Source organism: Lagopus leucura, unplaced genomic scaffold (genome assembly GCF_019238085.1).
Source record: "Lagopus leucura isolate 7727_CA_CO unplaced genomic scaffold, USGS_WTPT01 Super-Scaffold_100036, whole genome shotgun sequence".
Lineage (NCBI taxonomy): Eukaryota > Metazoa > Chordata > Aves > Galliformes > Phasianidae > Lagopus > Lagopus leucura.
In genome coordinates, this window is record NW_024962285.1 from 5894190 (window position 1) to 5917093 (window position 22904).

Genomic DNA, 22904 nt, shown 5'->3' on the forward strand with positions numbered 1-22904 from the left:
AGCGAGGTCCATCTGGGGCTGCTGAAGGAACATCATTTGTTACAGCGGTGAGCTCTCCATTTGTCCCCAAATTTGTTGAAAACTTTAGAAGGACTAATTGCTCTGAGCAGGGATTACTATCAGAGCTGGTAGCATCCTCAAGATGCTTGAGAATGCCTTTCTTTCCAAACCGGGCTTAAACCCCAGCCTTTTGCTGCCTCACTGCCTCTGCATCCTCTGAGAGCGATGGCACTTTGTGCTGCCAGTATCAGCCCGAGAGTTGGAGCCTCCTTGGGAAATCAGCTTTACTGACACGGTTCGGATTTCACACTGTGTAAAGCCTGGTGCCACACTACTGAGGACCAAAGGAAAAAGGTGACCAGAACTTCAGCTTGAATGAGCAAAGGCACTGCTGCATCAGTGATGCTGTTGCTTTTTTGTGAAATAATCATCAGCCAAGAGACAGAGGGGGCTTCCATCAGCCAACAAACAAGCGGCCTGAGTTCATTTCCTGCTCTGAAATCACCTCCACCCTCTGCTACAGCATCCGAAGTGTGAGAAATCAAGGTGTGCAAGTTCATGACCAATGGAACCACAAGCGAACAACAAGAGTTCTCAAAACTTTTCACCATTCGATCTGCTGCCTTCATGGGGTCAATGCAGGTTGGTGTGGGTTTTCTTTTCTGCTCTTTTTTTTTTTTTTTTAATGCTTCAGATTTTGTCTCTTCTTCAACCATCCTTCTCGGCACACACACTAAGTAAGCGGAACAGGGTACCAACCTACTGGGAGCAAAACTGTAAGTCTGGGGGAGTATTTTCTAGCAAGTCAGAACAGCTGAGCCCTGAGGCCAGGAGCTCTCTGTGCTGAGTGCCACTGGCCTCAGTTCAGTCTGCTGCTCTCCCAGCAGTGCACTTCCCACTCACGAGCCCTGGAAGTGGTGCCTCTTTCGCAGGCATGCACTGTAATGCTCCTTTCTCAGAGCAGCGTGGCTGTGTGCTGTGCACACTGCTGCTTGCTGGCAGCGCTCTAGCTGCTAACAACAGACACAGAGTCTGTGGGATGCAGCAACTTCTTCACCTCTGTCTTCTCTGTTAACTGCTCGTCGCATAGCCCTCAAATGTTATGTTTGCTAAGAAGGGGTTGGGGTTGCAATACCTCCCCACACACACAGCGTGAGCAAATATCAGCTGCAGGACCTTCTGAGGAACCTGAACATCCACAAGTCTGTGTGTCCCTGTGAGACACAGAGTCCTGGGGGATTTCGCTGATGTAGTCACCAAGCTGCTCTCAATGATATTTGAAAAGTCGTGGCAATCGGGTGAAGTTCCCGGAGAGCAGAAGCAAAACATCGGAGCCATTTTTAATACGTGTAAAAAGGATGACCCAGGAAACTACCAGCCTGTGATAAATCTAAGTAAGAATGCAACTTCACTAGTGGTAGCAGCTCAGATTCAGAGACTCCAGCAGGCATTCCTTGAGAAGACATTCAGCAGTTAAATCATTTTGCAGCTTCCAGTCACTGATCTGCTCTTCTTCAGTCTGATTCACGCTGTCTCCAGCATTCTTAGACTGAAATTCCTTCTGAACAAAGCGTGTATTTTCCATTCAACACGCATTTCCTAACGGGGGAAAAGAGACGGACAGAACAGCCGCTCCGTCACGCACAACTGCCAGTCTGCTCACACGCACCGTGCGGAGCTGTACGCAAGCGGCGCAGTGTGCGCTATGAGCGCAGTGTGCGTAGCGGGCGCAGTTTGCGCAGCGTGCTCTATGAGCGCAGTGTGCGTAGCGGGCGCTGTGTGCGTAGTGTGCTTAGCGGGCGCCGTGTGCGCTCTGGCCCAGGCCGGCGGCACAGCTCCGGACGCAATGAGCACCGGGAGGCGCCCGCTGCGCTCGCAGGACGGCGGTGCAGGTATCCTACGCAGCTCCGCGCGGGGCTCCTGTGCCCCAGCCCGGCGTGCTGACCCGGCTCAGCGCCTCACACTGCTGCCACAGGCCGGCCCCGTGCGGCGCCCAGCGCGTGGCGAGTCCCCACAGCCCCCAGAGTCCCCGCCCTCCCTACTGCCCCCACCGCCCGCGGCCGGGCGTTGGGATGGTGAAGGGACAAGGGGGAACGGTCTTAAACTGAGCCAGGGGAGTTTAGGTTGGATATCAGGAGGCAGTTTTTCCCCCAGAGGGTGGTGAGGCACTGGCACAGGTTGCCCAAGGAGGCTGTGGATGCTCCGTCCCTGCAGGCATTCAAGGCCAGGCTGGACGTGGCTCTGGGCAGCCTGGGCTGCTGGTTGGAATGAGCACTGTGGTCCTTTTCAACCCAAGCCGTTCTGTGGTTCAGTGGGTCTCTATGGATCTGCATGGGGATCTCTGGGTCTGTATGGGGATCTGTGGGGATCTGTGTGTCCCTGTGGGGGATCTATGGGTCTCTAAAGGGATCTGTGGGTCCCTGTGTATCCCTATGGGGGGACCCATTTGTCTCTATGGGTCTCTATGGGGATCTGTGTATCCCTGTGTGTCCCTTGGTGACTCTGCACACGGCAGGGGGTTGGAACGAGGTGAGCATTGTGGTCTTCAACCCAGGGCATTCTGTGGTGGTGTTCTCCTGATACATAGGATCTTGAATAATTTCAGCAGCTTGACTATTTGCTAACTCTTTCTGTATTTTGATTTGTTCTTCTGTTTGTGCTGACCTTTTTAAATAGAACCACAGAATCATCATGGTGGGAAAAGACCATCAAGTACAAGTAGAACCGTAATAAATGAATGTCTTCCTGTCCAGGCATGGCAGATAAACTGTAGCAGCACGTAGTGTCCTCTGTAGCCACGAATGGCAGAACGACTAATTAGTCATCAGTACATTTTTCTAAATGCACATCAAAATATTGACTGAACACTTTTCCTGCTTAGTTAAATCAAATATTATGCTTATAAATTAATACCAGATGTATACTAATTCCAGTTTGTCTTTTCCTCTGTTGCAGCGTAGGGAAGTTTTTATGTTTCTTAGACCTGTTGGCTGTCACTGTTGGTGCCTTCTGTTCTCCACTCTCTATGCTTGTCCTTGCCAACAGTTTGTACTCATTAGTATCACATTCTGAGGTTTTCTTGGTTTCAGTGTCTGCTTCTCTGTAAACAGACCACTGTCAGAGCGAGTCCTTTGGGCTTCATTACCCTTTATGCCATTATTCACTTAAACTCATTCACATTTCTGTGGGGTTTTCCTTCCCATGTAGAATAAAGCAAATCCGAGCATTTTACTTCCTTATACCTTAGAAAGAAGACTGAGATTGATCCTTTTCATGTTCTGCAATCTCGAGTGCTCCCACTCACGCTCTTGTGGACTTGGATATTGTTTGATAGTTTTGCATGAGTGAAGCAAACGTGGCCCACGGGATGATGCACAACAGAGTGTTGTCAGTAACCACAGCTCTCCCAACATGGCACCATTTTCTTTCTGCCCTTGAAAAACGTATGTCTTCCTGCATTGAGCGGAATGTGCGTTAACCTCAGCAATTAGCCGTGGCAGTTGATGAGCTGTGTTTCATTAAGCAGTAAGTTGACGTCACAGCAGATGCTGGAGGTAGCGCTTGTCACTCAGCACACCGAATCACAGTGCAGTGCCTTCGGCGAGGCTCCCTGTCCATTATTTGCTATTTCAGTGATGTTTTGCCACGAACTGCAGGCTGTTGTGCAGAGTTCTTCCATTCCCCAGCCCAGCGCGGCCCAGCAGAGCAGAGCTGTGAGCGATGGCAGCTCCCACTGCGCGTCAGGCGCTGCGCAGAGCTGCACGTGGTGCTGGGAGCAGTGCCAGCAGAGACTGAGGCGGCGCGGCCTGGAGAAGCGCAGCTCCTTCAGCTGACAAAGCCTGCAGCTGCCGAGGGTCCATTTAACTGAGGCGGATTAAAACAAGCGCAGTGCTGTGAGGTTGAGAATGAGAGACTTCATTTCCAGTCAGGAAAATGGAGCGTTTTTCTGCATCGAGGCTCCGTTCTCCGTCTGAAATGAAGGCAAACCGAAGCGCCAACTTTTGTGCATTTGTGACTGTGGGATGAGCTTTGTTTCGTCGTTTGAGGAGGCGCTGGTGGTTTGCAGAGACACAAATCTTCACACAAAAAAATACAGACAGCCAAATGTTTTTCCAGAATTAGGGAGGTAATTTAGTAAACTCTACAGCATATTGCACAGCTGCGGGAGAGACAGTGATTGAAATGGTGTCCGACAGCTTTTCACTTTCCAGTATGTTGTGTCAGATCACCAATCACAGCAACATGTGCACATTTGCACGCAAAAAGAGAAAACATTTCCACCAGTTCTGAATTGTTAGCCCCAGTTTTTAAATGAAATTGGTGACCTCTCTGTTTTGCCATCACTGACAAGCAGCCCAGAGATACAGTTGTTGTTCTGATGACGCCTCAGTCAGATGGAAATGCATTTCTTGCTGTTTTCAAGGCCTGCAGAAGTTCTTACTGTGAAGTTCTGGGGGCATTCAGAGATACGCAGCTTTTCTCCTTGGCAAACAGAGCAGAGCTGCACGTCGTGGCTGAATACAGCACACCAGTTAGGAGCCATGCACACAGCCCTGGGGTCTGACCAGAGCCTTGCCATGCACACGAGGGGCAGTTTCAAGATTTGGAGAACCTTCTGGGGGGTTGCGCAGCCACGAGAAAGAGGAATTTGTCCTAATTCATATTGAAATGTATGGGCAGTTATACAGCCACTGCAGAAAAGGGAGCAGCAAGTTCCGAGTTTTACTCAGCAGCTTCTGGAGATCACTGCTGTGCTGGAGATTTCCTGCCATGAACCTGAGCTGTGTGGTGGGATGGTGTCACACAGCTCACCCACGGGCCGGGGGAGCTCTGCTAGCAATGTTTTTGACTGCTTCCATTACATCTGCATATTTTCTGTGCTTCTTTATTTTCTAGTTGAGCCCTTTTGTTTCCTGACTTTATGCACTTTCCTTTTCCTTTGTGTGGGTTTATATTGCGGACAAATGCTGTGACGAAAGGCACAGAAGCGCAATTTGCTGTTGTCTGCTGTGATCTCAGGTCACTTTCTGGCGAATGGGAAGTCTCACTCTTTGCTATGGTTTGTTGCTTTTTCTGCTCAGATGCTGACGGATAAGTGCTCATCCACTGCCAGCACACAGAAGCCATGAATTCCAGAAGGTTGCTCTCAGAAACACGGAGGACGTTTCCAGCTCCTAAAGCGTGCAGCCAGCAGCCGTCGCGGATTCTCATTGTGGATGTCACGTCACCTTCCTGGGCCAACACTTGCTCTGTGCTCTCCGAAGCCCTGGAAAACTCTCTGTGTTTGGCATGCAGTCTGACGGGTCCCTGCCGCATTCCCTTGCTGAGCCTCTATCTGGTGCAGAACCAGCAGGAGTGTTTGCTTCCCTTTGTGGTACGTGTGAAATTACGTCTCTCAGGATCTCACAAACATGAGTGCAGTGCAGTTTGGTGAAGGAAGTTCTGATTTACTGCTCATTTATGTCTAAATAATTGATCATTCTCAAAGAGCAAAGCTTCATAGACTTAAAGGAAGAGATCAGTTTTCTGAAAGAATGATGTTTGTAAGGAGGAGTCCCATGTTTTCAATCCGTTAAGTTGCTCTTGTGCATAAATTAGTTTTTGTACTGTTCCCTTCTGTACTGCTGTACTTCTCCAAGAATCACACAGTCACATAACCATTGGGGGCTGCAAGGCTCCTCTGGAGCTTCCTCAGTCCACCCACCCCAACGAAGCAGTTCCCAGTACTCCAGATGTAGTCTCCCCATGGCAGAGCAGAGGGGCCGAGCACCTCCCTGCCCTGCTGCCACACTCTGTGCATGCACCCCAGCGTCCAATTGGCCTTCATGTCCACCAGGAGACACTGCTGGCTCGTGGTCAGCCATTGGCCATCAAAACCCTCAGGTTCTTCTCCGCAGAGCTCCTCTCCAGCAGCCCATTCCCAGCCTGCAGGCTCTATGACTGCTCCTCCACGGGTGCAGGGCCCTGCACTGCCTATGTTGAACCCCAGCAGGTTCCTCTCCACTCAACTCACAGCCTGCCCAGGTCTCACTGAATGTCAGCATGGCCTTCTGGTGTGCTGGCCACTTCCCTCAGCTCTGTGCCACCAGCAAACTTGCTGGAGGTGAACCCTGTTCCTACATTCAGGTCATTGATGCAGATTACAAGATGGAGAATGAGCTACTTCTGTTAATTATTTCTCCCATTAGTTAATTGTTGTCACTGTGAAACTTGCACCTGGTAACTAATTTGCATTTATTGGCTTTTGCTTCCAGGGGTTTGTTCATGTATTTCCTCTTTTGGTTAGATTGAAGAACCTGCTTGTACCATATTCTTTCTTCCTCAAATAGCTTTCCTTGTAATCTTCTAACTGGAAAATGGAAGAGAGCAAAATATAAGTGTGACACATTTTTACAGCCCCTTAACTGTATTCACTCTTCTGGCTTCTTCGAAGTCGATTCAGAATGTGGTCACTGAGATTTCATGCTACATTTCGGTACCATCCTCAGCAATGCTGTATGGTGGGCTAAAAATGCCTCTTCCTGCTTGCTTGGTAACGCCATCAACTCTTTTGCCATCATGTTGTGTTCCTCTGAGACTTGCCGGCAAAGTTTGCACTGTGGTGCAGGCAGTTCTCAGCCAAAGACCTGAGCAGTGCTGCACACCACTGGTAGGAGCGGGACCCCGTGGCTCCAGGCATGGACTCTATGACTGCAGGAGGAAAACCTGCTCCCTTCTCCCCAGCTTTGCTTAGTTCTGCCTGCTGAGCTATCTCTCAGGTCTTGAATTCTCTGAAGAAGGAGAATCCACAGCCTCCCTGGGCAGCCTGTTCCAGTGCTCCATCATCCTCACTGGGAAGAAGTTCCTTCTTATATTGGTGCAGAACTTGCTGTGCTCCAGATAATGGCTGTTTCCCCTTGTCCTGTCCTCACAGACTGCTGAAAGAGGTTGGCCACATCCCTTTGACTCCCACACTTAAAATGCTCATAGATGTTAATAAGATCATCCCCGAGCCTTCTTTTCTCAGGGCTGAACAGACCCAGCTCGCTCAGCCTTTCCTCGCAGGGAGATGCTCCAGGCCCTTTGTCATCTGTGTGGCCCCCTGCTGGACCCAGGAGACCCCTGTCTTTTTTGTATTTAGGACAGCAAAGTACAGTAGGATGGCTATCTTTGATGGATCTATTTTTGTTAATAATCTGTTCCTCTGCAGCCTCTGATAACAGGAGCAGATTTATATCTGTCTGCTAAATATCTGTTGCATTTCACCCTCATCTAGAAATACTGAGGCTCCATTGCTTTTTCTGTACTGCCAACAACACGTACTGCTGATGATTTTCTGATCTAGCTAGAGAACAGCTTGCTTGTTCTCAATGAGAAACCAAGATAGAGCTGTGTCGAAGGTTGCTTATTAGGCAAATCTTATGAGGTCAGAGAACCTCCAGAGCTGAAAATAGAGGCTGGGAGAGTACATAAGGAAGTGTCATACAAGGTTGCTCTTTTCTTGGTCTTACCTGGGAGTGCCCTTAAGGCACGTGTTCCTACTGTTCACCTGTAGAAGCCAAATGCCACCAAGTCCCTGGGAAGGGGGAGGTAATGCCGAAGGGAGAAAGACCAGAACTAAAGTAAATACCACAGAGGACAGCAGATGTTGACATGTGGGGAAGTGATCATTAAAGGGACAGAAATGTTAGATGTACAAGTCAGTAAGGACTGGGAGCACCTCCACCCGATGGGTGCTGTTCCCACAGTTTTCCCAGAAGGCGGGCAGCAGACCAGCACCGCATCCAGAGCATCACTGAAAGTACTGGAAAAGAAACAAGAGAAAGACATCCACTGCAGGACAGTCAGATTAAGAAGGTGAAGTGAGTGAGGGTATGACGTGTGAGGGGAGATGGGAGGAAGTGCTCCCCTGGCTTGCAGCCAGGTTTGTTCCCTGGTTTTGGTACTTTTTCTCTGGAAGTAGCGCAGTGGTGCAGATGAAAATGTTTTGCTGCACATTGTGAAACTGTGAGTCTTTGGAGTTGTGTAACAAAGGGGCAATATCACATGGCAAAACACATCTCGGAGCCTTTGGCACTGAGCTGAGTGTCATTTGACTGGAAGAGGGGTGTAGTTAGAATGCAGTTAGCCATCCCAGTTGGAGTTTGCAAGCTTATGTCCCAGGCATGTTCCAGAGTTGAAACTGCAGCTTGCTTACACCTGCCCAAGTTCACATTTGAAGTACTGTGCAGATGCAGAAAAAATGCAGCTCTGCGGGTGTCAGGGAGTCAAGAACGTGGACTTTGGCTGCGCAGCAGCTGAGCCCTGCTCTGACACAGTCAGGAGCAGTACTGGAGCTGAGACAGCTTCTCTGCACCTTTGTGAGCTGCAGCCACCTCCCAGGATCACAGGGCAGGCATCGGAACTGCAGGGAATTTTGTTACAGCGCTGTGAAGGGCGTTGTGGCTCCCTGTTCTGTGCATGTACCCATGGTTACCAGCCCACAGAAGAGCTGAGATAATGGTTCAGGCACTTACTGCATTTAGAGTACGGCCAGTACAAAGCATGGTGACTGCTTTAAACCTGCTCATCACCTTTCCAAAGAGAGGTTTGGGTCGCCCCACCTTTCTGCTCCACCCTGTTTGCAGAGCCCTCTGAGCTGCCTATGATCACACCTTTGCCCACGTGGTGCATTGCACATCCTGAGAGGCTGTGCTGTAAGCCATAATGCTCAGGAGCTGCTGAATGAAAGTGACTTCTAGCAGCAGTGCTTTGTATTGCTACAAATAGTTTTGCTATCATTCATTATCATTCTTCACCGTGATGTGTGAGATAAGGGTTTGGCAGCCATGGCCTATAGGTCATTTAAGTCAGGCAGAGAGAATATGGCCCAGTATTCTCCAGTACACAAAAACGACAGGAAGCATAGTGGAGCCATGAGGTTAATAATCTGTGCATGCACGGTGTTCATCTTCCATTAGGAGTCTAACCAGCTGACCCTGGTGCAGCAGCTTGAAGGAATCAAACATTTACAAATGACAACTCTGGGATATATTTTGTCTTCTAACACTTGCTCTGGTAGCTCCTTTTTAAAGCAGGACCTTCCATCAACATTTGATGGAAGGTTGTGGCTGCCCCTTCATGTAGGCATTCAAGGCCAGGCTGGATGAGGCTGTGGGCAGCCTGGTCACCTGTAGGAGTCCCTGCCAATTGCAATGGGGTTGGAACTACGTGATCTTAAAGGTCCCTTCCAACCCAAATTATTCTATGATTCTATGATTTGCTCTTTTGGGAATCTTTTGGGAAAAATGATTTGCATTATTGTGGTGCATGTGCAGATACAGAATTAGGAAAGCTTAACACATGTCTTACTGGGTCATACCAGCAGCCCAGTCGTGCATTCCCAAGAGAAGAAGTCCTGTGGAAAAACCCCATCGCTTTCTGCAGTTCTTTCCCCTCACACAGCTGCTGTATAGAATGATACCATAAGAATGATAAAGGACACATTTGAGGCTGTTCCCATCAGTGTCAGCTCTGGACCTGCTACCCAAGGGTGTGTGGAACCACCTCCTGAGCATGTTGGTGCAGTCTGAAACCAAGCATTTGTGTGCAGGTCCCAGAGGGCCAGAGTCTGATAAGTGAAGGACTATGGATATGGCAAGGACTGTGGATATGGCAGTGGTGACCTGTTGTAATTGTCAGGGGTTACCAGGCTATCCAGGTATTTCTGTGCTCACATTCATCATTGCAAGTTCTGCCTCTGTATTATCCAGTCAGAGGAGAGGGCCAGAATTCCAGCATTTTGGCTCTCAGTGGGCAACGTAGACAGCTGATAATGTGGGGAACATTCATGCGTGCTGCTGCAGTCAGCTGGTTTAGATTCACATCACTGTTCATGGCTTTACAAAGCCACGTTGAAGTACAAAACTCCTGACCCCAGTCTCATCTCACTGCTGGTAATGCAAAAGCTTCTTTGCACATCATGGAAAACCAGTTCATATGATAACTTTGACATTTCCAGTCTTCCGATGTCACTGAGTTTTGTTTTGCAGCACTTGAAGGAGAACTTTGCACGAGTTCAAGCCTGTATTTCAGAGCTCCGCTCACTGTCAAGAGAAGGCTGCTTCCCACAGGGGGGACATGGAGTGGTACAGGCCGTGCAGGATGGATTGCAGCAGTTCAAACAATACAGCAGGCACACAGCAGCAGGAGGCTCAGCAAATAACTCTGTTGAGGTAAGACAACATTGGGAAGATGGTGGTGATTTTCCTTTCGGCCTATCATGGGATGGTTGAGGTTGAAAGGCACCTCTGGAGGTTGTCTAGTCCATCTCCTGTGCTGGAGCAGGGGTACCCAGGACCCACATGCAGAGGGAGGCTTTAAAGCACAGTGCCAGTGCTCCATCACCTGCACAGTAAAGAAGTGCTTTCTGATGCTTAGATGAAACATCTTGTATTCCAGTTTCTGTCTGTTTCCTCTTGTCCTGGCACTGGGCACCACTGACAAGTGCCTGACTCCATCCTCTTTGCACCCTCCTTTCGGGTGTTTGTACACATAGATACATTGATAACAAGCTGTCTCTGGTACAGGTGCCAGGAGAGCCGAGCAGGAAAGATGCCCTCCTAGATTTGTTGCTTGTAAACAGAGGGAGTCTCATGGAGGATGGGATGGAAGTCTCATGACTTCAGAAGGACAAAAGCAGGAGCATCAGTGAAGCCACAGCAATGGGGATAGGAAACATGGGCAGTCTGCATTAGGATGGAAAGCATTTTTCAAGTCCCCAGCAGACTTTGGTTTGGTTTTTTTGTACGGTTGAGAAGTATACTAGCATTAAGAGATTATTTTGAGGAAGTGTAGTAATGTGAAGAGAAGTCACAGTAGCTTTTTTTGAGGGACGTATTTCTCCTGGCCTCTCACTGGCCTTTGCTTGTATGTCTCAGGTTCTGAAAAGGGCAAAGGGGATGTGATAGTCTGTAGATGAAATGCATCCATGGTTTTAATTAGATAAAGGTGTATTAGTGTAACAAACGGTTTGTCTATAGCTCAGCAGAAGACAGTCTCTTGTAGACAGTTCAGCTTCCCTCCACTTCAAGGACAGTCCCTGTTAACCATTTTCAGTATATCCCAAAAGGAGACCACAATCTTTCTTCTCTTTCAGTACTTCAGAGCCAAACACCAGAGATGCATTTGGAAAGAGAAGATGTTCTTTGCTATGGAAACACGTTTTAGTATTGATATACACATCTATATTCCTATTCAGCCTTTAAGTTAGACAGCCAGATTTGATCTACTTGAAAAATGGATTGGTGCTGTAATGGGAAGTGGTGCTTTCCCTCAAGATAGCTTAGGGAGAAGCCCTCCTATGCATACATTGTCTCTCTCATTGCCCTTTACGTGCAGCTCACACAAGAGCTAAGGCTAAAAAAGCGACGTGTTTAGGTCTTCTTTACAAACAGATTATATGCTTCTTCCATTGAATTGGCGCCTTATTCAAACAGGAGGCAGCCCAACATCATTGCTTACCAACGGAGGAGTAGAGTCAGAGGCAGCTGTTGCCCTGTGATTTGTGTTTCAGATCACAATTTTGACGAGCCAGTCAGGTAAAGAAATTGTTGAGCAGCTGGAAAGGAAGCTAAAAGATGTAGACCTTGTGAGTCTCAGAAGAATACAAGTCATTGAGGTTTTGAAGAGAGACTTTTTGGAGCCAGAGGACGTGGAACAGTGCACACCAGCAGAAGAGCCCAGCAGCAGTGGTGAGTACTTGCAAATCTCATGGCTTTGGACAGCACTGCTTCATGCCTTTGTCCAATACCTACCATTTTCCTTTGTGCCATTTGGTGTCACTCAAGTGGGAGCTGCTGAGACTGGAGAACAACAATAAACTTGTACCACAGCATTTCTCAGGGTGCCTTCTTGCATTTGGGTAGACTTAGCATGTAGATTTCATGCAGCTCTTCTGTTGGTTTTACTAAAAATTGACTTCCTGTGCAGTAGAGCTTTATTGAGGAATTAAAGAGAGTAAGTACAGAATCTGTGAGAACAGCACACACTGAGACACTCATACAGCTGAGCATTAACCTTCAGGTTCTGCCCCCAGACTGCATACTGCAGTATGCCTGGAGGAGTTACATTTCCAAACCACATCAGGTAATGTACTGTTGATTAGCTTTTTTTGTCGCTGTTGTCTTTGCTTTGCTGCTGCTTTTTTTTTTTTCCCCTTTTTTTTTTCCAGTGCTTAAGGCAGCTTTTCCCAGGCTCTTACTTGTTGAGTAAACAGTGAAAGCACTCATCAGCGAGTTCCTTATAGCCAGCAGCTTCTATTTCTCAGTCCAGGTCTCCATTTTAAGGCCATTGCTGCTAATTCACACTTAAAGTCCAGACCAACAAGCCTTGATTCACACAGCAGGTTCTCACAGCAGGTTGATAACAAGCTCCATAAACGTGGGCCTGGTGCCTTGCAGAGTTAGAGCATGGCCAGTTACCAGCAATGGCAGCACTTTTCTATGCAGCGATAAGCAGCGCTGGATGTTGCTGCCTTGGCTGCCTCTAGCTGTTCTTTCCAGGTTGCAGTGGTACATTTCTGGTCCCGTGGCAGAGCAGGGGTTGGGACTGTTTGAGGCAGGTCACAGATGCCTTTTGGTGCTGCCCACTGCATACATGACCCCGTGTTTCATTAATGAAAGGTAGTTCACCTCAGGCCCTAGGTGCTGTTTTTCCTGGCTGTATCTTTATAGAATGCTTCCACTAATCTCAGAGTTTTCAGCAGAAAGAATTTAAGCTATAGTAATGAGAAATTCAAAGCAAGAAATTACTATGAGGTGCTGTTATGAGCCTTTTGTTATACAGCAAATGATGCTGAGCTCCATAAACCTGTGAGGTGGTACCCAGAAGTCCTGTACTGCAGCAGTTAACTGGCAGAAGCCTGTACAGTGCATACAGTGCCACTTTTATTTTCTATATTGCTTTTTATCTAACTTTCAAATCTCTTCAGTTACTTCAGCTCTTTCTCGAGGCTGATAAAGTAACTCCTGAATAGCAGGAGCTTTGCTGCTTTTCCCTCCTCATAGCACATACCAGCTGCATTTTGCCACAGGCAACGATTGCTCTGTGCCACCTCTGCTTCCCACTAGCCTGCTGGCTAGACTTAATCCAGTACTGAGCTTTATAACCACGTTCTGAGACACACAGCAGGCTTTTTCCTACCTGCTGAAATCTTTCTTCCTGGAAAGGAAGGACTTCATCAGAGAGGCTGAGCCGCTTATTCTAGGCTGCCTGCTTGGACCAGGGGCTTTGAAGAGAGCTCTCCTCATTGCTGCCAGAAGGGCAGGTCTGTTTTACCTGATCAGCACCACCACCTCTGGGTCACAAGGAAGAGGACCAAGGCTCTGTCACTCTGACATGGCTTTACAATTACTTCAGTTTGTCTGAGCCCCAAGGGCACCAGAACTGTGAGTTACAAAACGGTTCTGAAGAAACTGTTGCCCACAGCTCTGAGGCTGAGGTGTTCTTAGCAAACACTGCTCTAGTCCATATGGACAGAAGGGATCATTTCAGGTGGCTGCAGATGCTGACTTCTTAGGTGAGGCGCATTATTGGCAGGGCTTTGCAATGTGCTGATGCTGCACAGAGCTGTGCAGGGAGACCTTGAAAAAGGAGTCACCAAAAAATGAGATGTTCTTTGCCTCTTGACCACAGGACTGCTCTAGCATGCAAACTCCCACTGTTGTTTCTGACAGTGAAGTTGTGCAGCCCTTTTCAATATCTGGAGTGAAAAAATAAACAGATATAGAACATAGCAATTCTACATGAAGACCATCTGACAAGAAGTAAGGATTGGGCTTTCAGAACAGCAAAGCAAATCTGTGGGACGGCGACCAAACCGATGGTGTTTCTTCAGTGATAGAACATTAGGGCTTAGCAGACTGCAGACTGGAACAAAGACTATAAATCCCACAAGGAGACCAATGCATAAGGCTTTTGCAATGGGAGTAGTGTGTGGCTGTAATCAGTGGGATGCAGTGAACTGATCTCTAATGGATAAGATGGGAATTATTGCTGTGTCTTTCTTTCCTCCACCCCATTATGAACACTTAAAGCGTCTGGATGTTGCCAAACCATTTGCAAATGGCAGCTAATATTTATGAGATGCTGGCTCTGTCTTTTGAGAAAGCAAAAAACAAGCACTGAAGCTAAAGCACTGATACCTTTTTTATGGACGCAGTCCATCTGCTGCAAGGCCCAGGAACCTTTTTTATCTGCTCTCTGCAGACAGCTGGCCAATAAATGACACTGCATACCCAGCGTTCGGGGACTTCTGCAGCCATCACACATAGGGGTCAGCATCCCACCCCAATCTTCCTGCAGACACAGTGAATCCAATGAATTTCTTTTTACAGTTGCCATCTATTGTGCTAACTTAAGATGTGTAAGTGGCTACATATGCATTAGAGAAATGTAATACATGTATATATATTTATATTTACTGAGTAAAGAACTAGAATATTTACCAGCCCCAAAACACTGTCATTCAAAACACAGGTAATTCCCCTTGTCACCTGTGTACACGTTGTTTGTCAAATTGAATGGCACAATTTCTGGGTGCTTTGTCTTCTGTACTGCTGATGCCATCTGCATCAGCGAAGCCTAAGAAAACTATGGATAGAAATCAATCACAGCTGAAGCACAGCCAGCAGGCTCGCCAAGTGCACGTTCCACATCAGTGCACTCTGCAGGGAAACTGGAACTAGAATCCTACCATCGGGCCAGAGACTGACAGGTGATAACTGCTCACGTGGAGCTGTCTCCAGAGAACAGTGAGGAATTTCCTCCTCCAGCACTGCTCCAGGGAGGAACTCGAATTTCCACAAGCGTTGAGAAGACTGGGACAAGGCACGGTGGGAGGCGATCCTCCCCCTCTGCTCTGCCCTGCTGAGGCCTCATCTGGAGCACTGCATCCAGTTCTGGGCTCCCCAGTACAAAAAGGACAGGGATCTCTTGGGAAGAGTCCAGCGGAGGGCCACAAAGATGGTGAGGGGCCTGGAGCATCTCTGCTATGGAGAAAGGCTGAGTGAACTGGGTCTGTTCAGCCTGGAGAAAAGAAGGCTGAGAGAGGACCTGATCCAGGTCTATCAGTATCTGAGGTGTGGGGGCAGAATGGCGAGGCCGGACTCTGTTCAGTGGGGAGTGGAGGCAGGACAAGGGGAAATGGATGGGAACTGCAGCATAGGAAACTGCACCAATGTGCGAAGGAACGGCTGTGCAGTGAGGGGAGGAGCAATGGAACAGGCTGCAGGGAGGTGGGGGAGTCTATGGGTCCCAATGTGTCTCTATGGGTCCCAACGTGTCTCTATGGTCCCACTGTTCACTGGAACAGGCTGCCCAGGGAGGTGGTGGAGTCTTCTGCTCTGCAGATGTTCCAGACCTGCCTGGATGCCGACCTGTGCAACCTGCTGTAGGAACGGCTTGGGCAGGGGGTTGGAGTCCATGAGCTCTGCAGCTCCCTTCCAACCCCTACAGTTCTGTGATGCTGTGATACATACGTATACAAGAGCTGATACAGGAAAAAAAAGAAAAAGACCTTGCAGCCCAGGGCAGCCAGACTGGGACTTGAAAAGGAAAAGCTCTCAGCACCAAAGGCAGTGTGAGGCACCTCCCGTGGGGGGGGCTGCAGAAGTACAGCCTGTGTGAACCCAGTGCCTCCCTCAGGGCTGCAAGGGGAAGCAGTGAGTTGGCCATCGTGATCTGATGGCCACACTGCGAGCTGCAGTTTGCAGACAGCTGAGGAATTACTTCACAGCCATTATTTTAGCCCTTTAATCGATTTTATACTATTCATCATGTAGGGGAGGTTAATAAATTTCCATCTCATTTTTCTTAATGCAGGAGAGGATGCGCAGTGTTATGTTTGCAACCCGTAAATACAAATGCATCAGGAAAAGATTTCCCATTGCACATGAATGTAGAGCTGCATTTCAATCGTCAGCTGAACTAATAGACATTTGCAGCAAAGGGCTTTTCCTGCTCCCCGCTCCTTGTCCTGGAATACTGGTTTCACACCTTAGTGCTGTGCACCATTGATGCTACCAGGCTGTTTCTCCTGTGGTTATGAAGGCTGTGTTACAGACACATCATGCAGGTTTTGCAAGTTGGTTATCAGACTCTGTTTTTTCCCACTTTTTCCAATTTTTTATCTTTTTTAAATTAATTGAATATGCCAGACTTTATGACAGCTTCTTTGACACCACTTTGGGTTATTATTTGGGAGTGTTATGGGGTTTGTTGTTGTTGTTGTTGTTTGTTAACACCTCCTTTTAATTTATTTTGAATTGTGTATTTTTATCTGCAAAGATCTCCTGCTTTGTGATTGCTGTTACCAAGCAGCACTTCAGCAGTAATGTACTGAACCACATCCTCTGTGTCTTTCAGTTCCAGGTCAAGTTTTGCTTCTGTTCTGTGACTAGATACTCCTAGTATTGATGGTGTTTAGCAATTTAGTTGTGTCTGCATTGCAAAGCAACGTTCATCTTCTTTATGAGGAGTAGTATGTCACTCTACAAAATTCCTAACTACAGTAGCATTTCTGTTTTGCAGTTTCTCTGATTTCTTATACAAACCTTCAGCTTATAGCAAAGCTCTTCTAAGAAGGCAGGTGTCGCAGTGCTGTGCTGAGATTTGTGTGATTTCTGTTTGAAGGCATTTGAAGAGCTAGAGGGGTAAAGTGCAGTGCAAAATGCAGAAGAATGTTCATTTTTATGACTGAAAATATGTCTGCGTGCATTTCCCCATGTTTCCCTGCAGATATTGCAATCCTTGGAATGGACATTGATCTGCAAACCATAGAGGATAATGTCATCAGCTTGGAGATGCTGTTTAAAACGTGGCTCCATGACTGTGGCTCAGAGAGGGAACATCTGCATCTCCTTCTTCCGTCTGGAGGCCTCAGCTGTGGCACTGCACCCAAGCCAACCCTAAGTATGGCATTTTCTCTCCCTCTCTGCAGAGAGCTCCTGACTCCCACAACCTTAACGATTATCCAGGCCCGTCCTGGACAAGTTCCTCTTCATTTTTAGACTCAAGTAAGGTCTCGGGGTGACACTGAAAGCTCTCCATAGTTTCTGTTGTGTCAGGCTCTTAGGCACCTGCTCAGAGTGTGTGTCAGGGTTGCTGTGTCCCATGACTGTTGATGCTACAGTTCACCTCCATTCTGCAGCAAACATGTGCTTTGGAGAGGATGTGACTTTATGGCCACTGGGTCAAAGTAAAAGGGGCCTTACTGAGTGCCAGAGACCTTCTGTCTCAGCTTTATGGCTCTAAAATTATGTTCCTTATGCTTGATGATACGGGTCTGTGCCAGAGCACTTAAATAAAGGTTGTTTTTAAAAGGGGCTCGGCACATATTTTTATCTATTGGTGTTTGAGGTTTTTTGTGTGTATGTGTTTTTTCCCCTTTAAGTCCAAATTACTAACAATTCCTCAGGTAAGCAGACATAGATGCTTCCCATAAGGGTTTGTTGGCTGCGTTGCCACCATTGTGCTGCCGTGGCAATCTGCATGTGCTCTTCCAGCAGTCCTTCCATGCTGCTCCACTGTCTATAATGTGTTGCCTCTCACTGCCAGGCAGCAGAAGCACACTTGTTTTCTGTTAATGGTCTGCAAGCTGGCTCTGGTCTGGAAAAGAAGCACGGAGGTGGTGGGGCTCTTGCAGATACATGCCCAGCAAGCAGGTCAGAAGGATTAGTGTGACTTTATTTGTGCAGTAGCCACCATAATGGCCTCCAGAGCACACATTATTGTGGCTTTTGTTTCTGAAAGGTGAATGTTTCTTCATCATAACATTTAATTTCACATTTGATGTGCTGAATTATTATAGCTGGTGACAAAACCAAGTTACAGCAGGTTGTTTTCACCTTCCCACACTGAAGAACTCTTTGGAAGGCCAGAGAAATCTATTATGCAGCTGTACATCCTGTGACAGTAGAGTTGCTACCTTCAGTGTGGAGTATTTCTCCCCAAACTATGTGATGACAGCTTATCCAATGGCAAAACTTGTTGCCTTGTTTCACAGGATTTATCATTGTTCTTCCAGGGAGACATGGCTTGATTTTTAGGTAGTGCTGAGCAGAGCCTGGAGTAAAAGTCCTTGTGGGTCGCTTCCAGACAGGGATTTTTGTGATTTTATTATTCACTCCATAGTTGCAGTTGCTAGATAATATTAACTTATTGTTTGTAAGTGGCTTGAGCATGTCGTGTGCTACACAATGCTGTTTCCACCAATCGAAACCCATCTCCCTCTCCCAGTGTGTCTGAAGTGTGATTTGCAAGAAAGATTGCTCGACCCAGCTCTGCTTTCTGGGACAACGGATGGCACCCTGAGAACAGCTGATTTAAACTCACCCTGCCAGATGACAGCCTGGCCAGCGACAATGCTGTATAAACTCCAGGTTGTAAAGTAAGTGCTGTTGCATCTTCTGCTCGATAGCTGGAATGCTGGTATAACAGTGTTCATGCTTTCAGTGCAATTTCAACTAGGGGTCAGAAATGTCAACATAAAGTGCCTGGGACTCAAAGAGCAAGGAAAACTCTGGGCTAAAACATTCCCACCAGCTTTACCTCTTGGCAGGATGCATTAGCACATCCCATACATGCTGACAGGCGTGCAAAGTCTAAAAAGATGTCACCATAATGCTAGCACTTTATGAGTTTAAAAGCATAGATTTTATGCATGCAGCAGTGATTCCTTCCAGTGTGAAGCCCTACAGGTTGTGGCCATTGTTCCATATATGCTTTAGGTAGTGAAAGCACTACCTAAAAGAGGCTGCAGCAATTAACTGGCTGCTAGAGCTTGATCTCTTTACTTGACTATTAGGCAAAAAAGCAGTGAAAGCTTCACAGTTCTGCGGGACTGCCGATAAGAATTTGTCTTCTTTTCCCATCAGCAGGCTCTGCTGGTAGGCACAGAAAATAACAGGAAGATTTGTTTTTAGTAAAAATGTGTGATTTTTGAACTTCTTCCTGTGTGGTTGTTCCTGAAATGATTCTCAGCTCATCAGTGTTTGAAGAGTCTTAGTAATTGTGAATCACAGAGTCACAGAATAGCTGGGGTCGGAAGGGACCTTAAAGTGGGACGCTAGCTGTGTGCAGGAGCATTTGAAGTGAAGGAAAACCATAATATGCTAAAATCACTTAGGGAGAGATGTAACTGCCAGGGTGATCTATTGCCCAAGAGGCCAAATTACTAGTCTGCTTTGTATTCAAAATGTGTGAAGACTGAATATGCTCCAGGGCATACTCCTGACAAAAGAAATACAGTGGGACCTGGCAGCATGCTGGAGGGTGCCAAACTCAGTGTCCATCAGCAACAAAGCCCTGCAGGCTTTCCACTGCAATTGGCCTTTTCTCTACTTCAGTTGGGCTTCATTGTGGCTACAGATGTTGTTTGTAGCAGGATTGCAGCTGTTACAACCACGGCTGCTTGAGCTCATCTCCCCCCTGCGGAGTCTTGGCAGTTTCACACTGGCTGTGCTTAAGACGACCTGTTTGTTTATAGAGCTCTGAAGTCTGAAGGGGTCTGTGAGTCTGTTCTGTACGGACTGCCTTTCATCATCAAGCCCACGAGCTGCTGGCAGCTGGACTGGGACGAACTGGAGCTAAACCAGCACAGCTTCCATGCTCTATGTCACAGTCTTTTGGTGAGTGTAAAAATCGCAGTCTCGTGGGGAGGGATTGGCACAGAAAGGAATTGTTGGTGTGAACCCGGTAAGGTCTTTCAAGCCTGTGCCTGAAAATATGTTCAAAATGTATGGCTTCATCTCATGTGCCAGGGTTGGGCGTGTAAGTCCTTCCAGTCACCATGACTATGGCAAAGAACCTGCAACACATCAAACAGGCACTCTCGCCTATCAGAAATGGGGCTAGAAAGTGCAAAATCAGGGCTGGAGTTGGGCAAGTATTTTTAACTGTAAAAATAGTTAACCAAGGCTCTGAGATGTGGAGGACTTTCCATTACTGACAAGTCTTAAATTAAACATGGATGTTTTCTTAAGAATTGTCTTGCATTCATTGAAGAAAGTTGGGTTTTCCTCCGCCACCATGCAGTGGCTGTGTAGTAGCAGTGATTCACAGTGAACGTGCTGAAGGAAGCAGCTGCTACCCATTTTACATGTTGGTTTTGGCTTTTGCTGTTTAGAAAAGGAAGTGGATGCTTTTGGCCAAACATGAGCCACAGAACACTTGTCCAAGCTGGAACATTGTGGTGCATTCCTACTACATCATTGTCCCTTCTGACTCTGCCACTCTGCTTGTCAAACCAGTGGCTGTCAGAGAGCTCTTGATGCCATCAGCCTTCCCAGCCCTCTCTGCGGAGCATCCTGAGAGAGTACAGGGAGCTATAGAGGTAAGTCATCGATGACCCTACACAAAAACCTGTGGCAGAAATGCCAGCTATAGAAGCAGGGAATCCGGCTTATAGTCAGCCTGCTTGCACAGAACATGCAAATGCTACTGAAGATGTATTTATGTCCCTTACTACAGTTTGTACACAAGATAAATCAACACATAAGGTATCTCTGTTTCTTCTGATAGATTCAAACTTGTGCAATTCATGCTGTGCATCCACATGTTCTTCTGAGTTTTCTGCCTCTGCTTCAGGTGATGTCAGGAAGGGCAGGGCTCTTGCTATAGGTCTTAGCAGGTGAACAGAGGAGAGAGCAGCCGTGAAAATGTCCACTGACAGGTGGAATATGATGTAGCACTCCAAACATTCTTTTCAGCAGACAATATATTCTACGGTTTTCCTCCAAACAACAAAGCCATCCCTGCAAAAAATGCTCCCCCAGAAAAAAAAAGACAGCCACTAATAATAAGTCCTCCACTTGGCACATCTAACTGCCTTTTTTCTGTCCAAGCAGAGTGCCCTGAACAGCTTAGAAGTGGAAGTTACTTATAATCCCTTACACCTGAAAAGCAACCTCTATAAATACCTGAAAAGTATGCTGTACAGACCGCTGCACAGGCAGCAGCCCCAGCCCAGGGAGCAGCGACCAGAGCGGCATCAGCCAAAGCAGGTACGGCTTTTGTCTCTGACCACCACAGACAGCCTCCATCTTGTGCTCCCGATCTGCTTCCTGCAGAAGGGAAGAGGGCAGCTCCCCGCTGCCCTGATGGGACAGGGAGGCCACATATGGCAGGGGCAGCATTCACTTACAGCTGCAGAAGCAGCGAGGTGAGTAGAGCTTGTGCTGTTGAAAAGATGCGTGCTGAACAGCTGGCAAACACACTGAGGCAGCATGCAGCCAAGTGTTGGACAAGCTGACCCCTCCTTCCACAAGGTACATTAATATTTCATCCCTGCATTGCAGCATCAGAGCAGAGCCAAAGCCACAGTGGCACCCCTGCTGATGGCTCCTTCTCCTGCCCAACTGTTCAGACCAGCAGGAGTGAGGAGAGATTCCTGTGCACTCTCCTTCCTTCCCAAAGAGGATGACAAGATCCTGCACTGAAGATACCCCATGGCACTGCTAACACCTGTCTCAAGCAGTTAATGGTTTGGCTTCTGAGCCAGAAGCAGACAGGCAAGACACTGAAGCCTGGCTGAGGTCAGATGGGTGCTTCCCGTTGTCTGTTGCTCTTCGTTTTATGGTTTTGTTTGTCACTAAATCAGTTGGCAGGAAGCTTGCTTCACCATTCCCTGGTGAAGCTTCCCATGCCCTGGCAGCTCCCCATGCCTGGGCAGGTGGCAGTATGCAGGGTTTCTTGGCCTCTTGCTGTTCAGCTGTTCCCTACAATACCTGATATTTCAGCACACATCACCAACAAGCCTCAAATTACGTTCTCTAGAACAGACGAGTGCAGCCCACAAACCACAGATTGCCGTCAGTGAATGCAGAAAAACTGCAAGGTAGCGTGGTGGGGAAGTTGGGCTGTACAGCAACGTCAACGTCAAGCCACCCTCATCCTGCAGAAGGTTCCAAGGAGTGTTCTGAATAGCATAAAACAGGGCTTTTGGGGAATGCTGTCTCCCACAGCAGCACTATCTGTTCCAATGCTGATTTGCCGACTTCCACAGTGGTTTCTGTGTCCCTCTCCTGAGCTCATGAATAGTTTGCAGCAAGTGCCAGGCTAGCAGCTGTGTCCTGGCCGACTCCTGTACAGTGCAGTAACCCACTGCAGCTGCACCTCAGAACAGTACCTTTCTCACTGCCAGTTGTTGCTTGAAGCACACCATCTTGTGGCCCATCTGCACAAAAGAGACTGTTCTGCAAGCTGGCGTGGCCATACATCTTGGCAAGGCTTAGCAAATACAGGGAGTTGGCCCGCAGCTTTCCAGAGAGCTGAGTGAGCCCCAGTTTTTCAGTGCATCCATAGGACAGCTGCCCCTGCCAGAGCAGGAGCTGAGGACAGTGCAACTTAACCAATGTGGGGCAGCATCACTGGGCTTCCTGGATACTGCTCACAAACAGGGATTTGTGTTCCCCGTAGTTTGTTCTAGCGTTCTGTTTCAAAATAAAGTCCTCTTGCTAAATGTTACCTTACTGCTTGTGGTCTACAGTGCTTACAGTGTGTGGCAATCATAGCACTGACCTCTGTTTCCTGAGAAACAGCTGCTGTTGACCAAGGGCGCAGTGCAGCACCGTGCTTCCTCAAGGACTGCAGCGGCAGGACAGAGCCAGCTGTTTGTTCCAGGATCACAGCTCACGAGCAGGCACTGATTGCTACCTATTTTCCACCCACTCATGAGATGTGCACTGAGATGGTAAAGCACCCAATGGAAGAAAAGGTGCCAAGACCCTATTTACCTCTAGTAGTAGTGTTCTCATCTGATACCTGAATCCCTACAGTACAATGCGTGCTGTAGATGAGGGCACCAGGACCCCTCCAAGCGTTGAGGCCAAGGAAGGGCACCACACAGTTGCTGCTGAGACTGAGATGAACCAGACGCTGCTTTCTGT

General features: G+C 47.8%; 1 protein-coding gene across 2 annotated transcripts; it reads left to right on the forward strand.

The window, feature by feature from the left end:
* Positions 1-390: 390 nt before the first annotated feature.
* On the forward strand, positions 391-22482 carry LOC122186337 (meiosis 1 associated protein). Of its 2 annotated transcripts, none has more exons than XM_042882899.1 (10): positions 391-642; positions 5082-5374; positions 10011-10193; positions 11534-11711; positions 16756-16929; positions 18256-18406; positions 19505-19646; positions 20144-20350; positions 20865-21020; positions 21315-22482. In XM_042882899.1, exons 2-10 carry the CDS (start codon positions 5126-5128, stop codon positions 21453-21455), a joined length of 1581 nt encoding a protein of 526 aa, XP_042738833.1. In that variant the 5' UTR covers positions 391-642; positions 5082-5125; the 3' UTR covers positions 21456-22482. The 2 variants fall into 2 exon arrangements, with proteins under 2 accessions (XP_042738833.1, XP_042738832.1); XM_042882898.1 differs by lacking the exon at positions 391-642 and adding an exon at positions 1804-1892.
* The last annotated feature ends 422 nt before the right edge of the window (positions 22483-22904 follow it).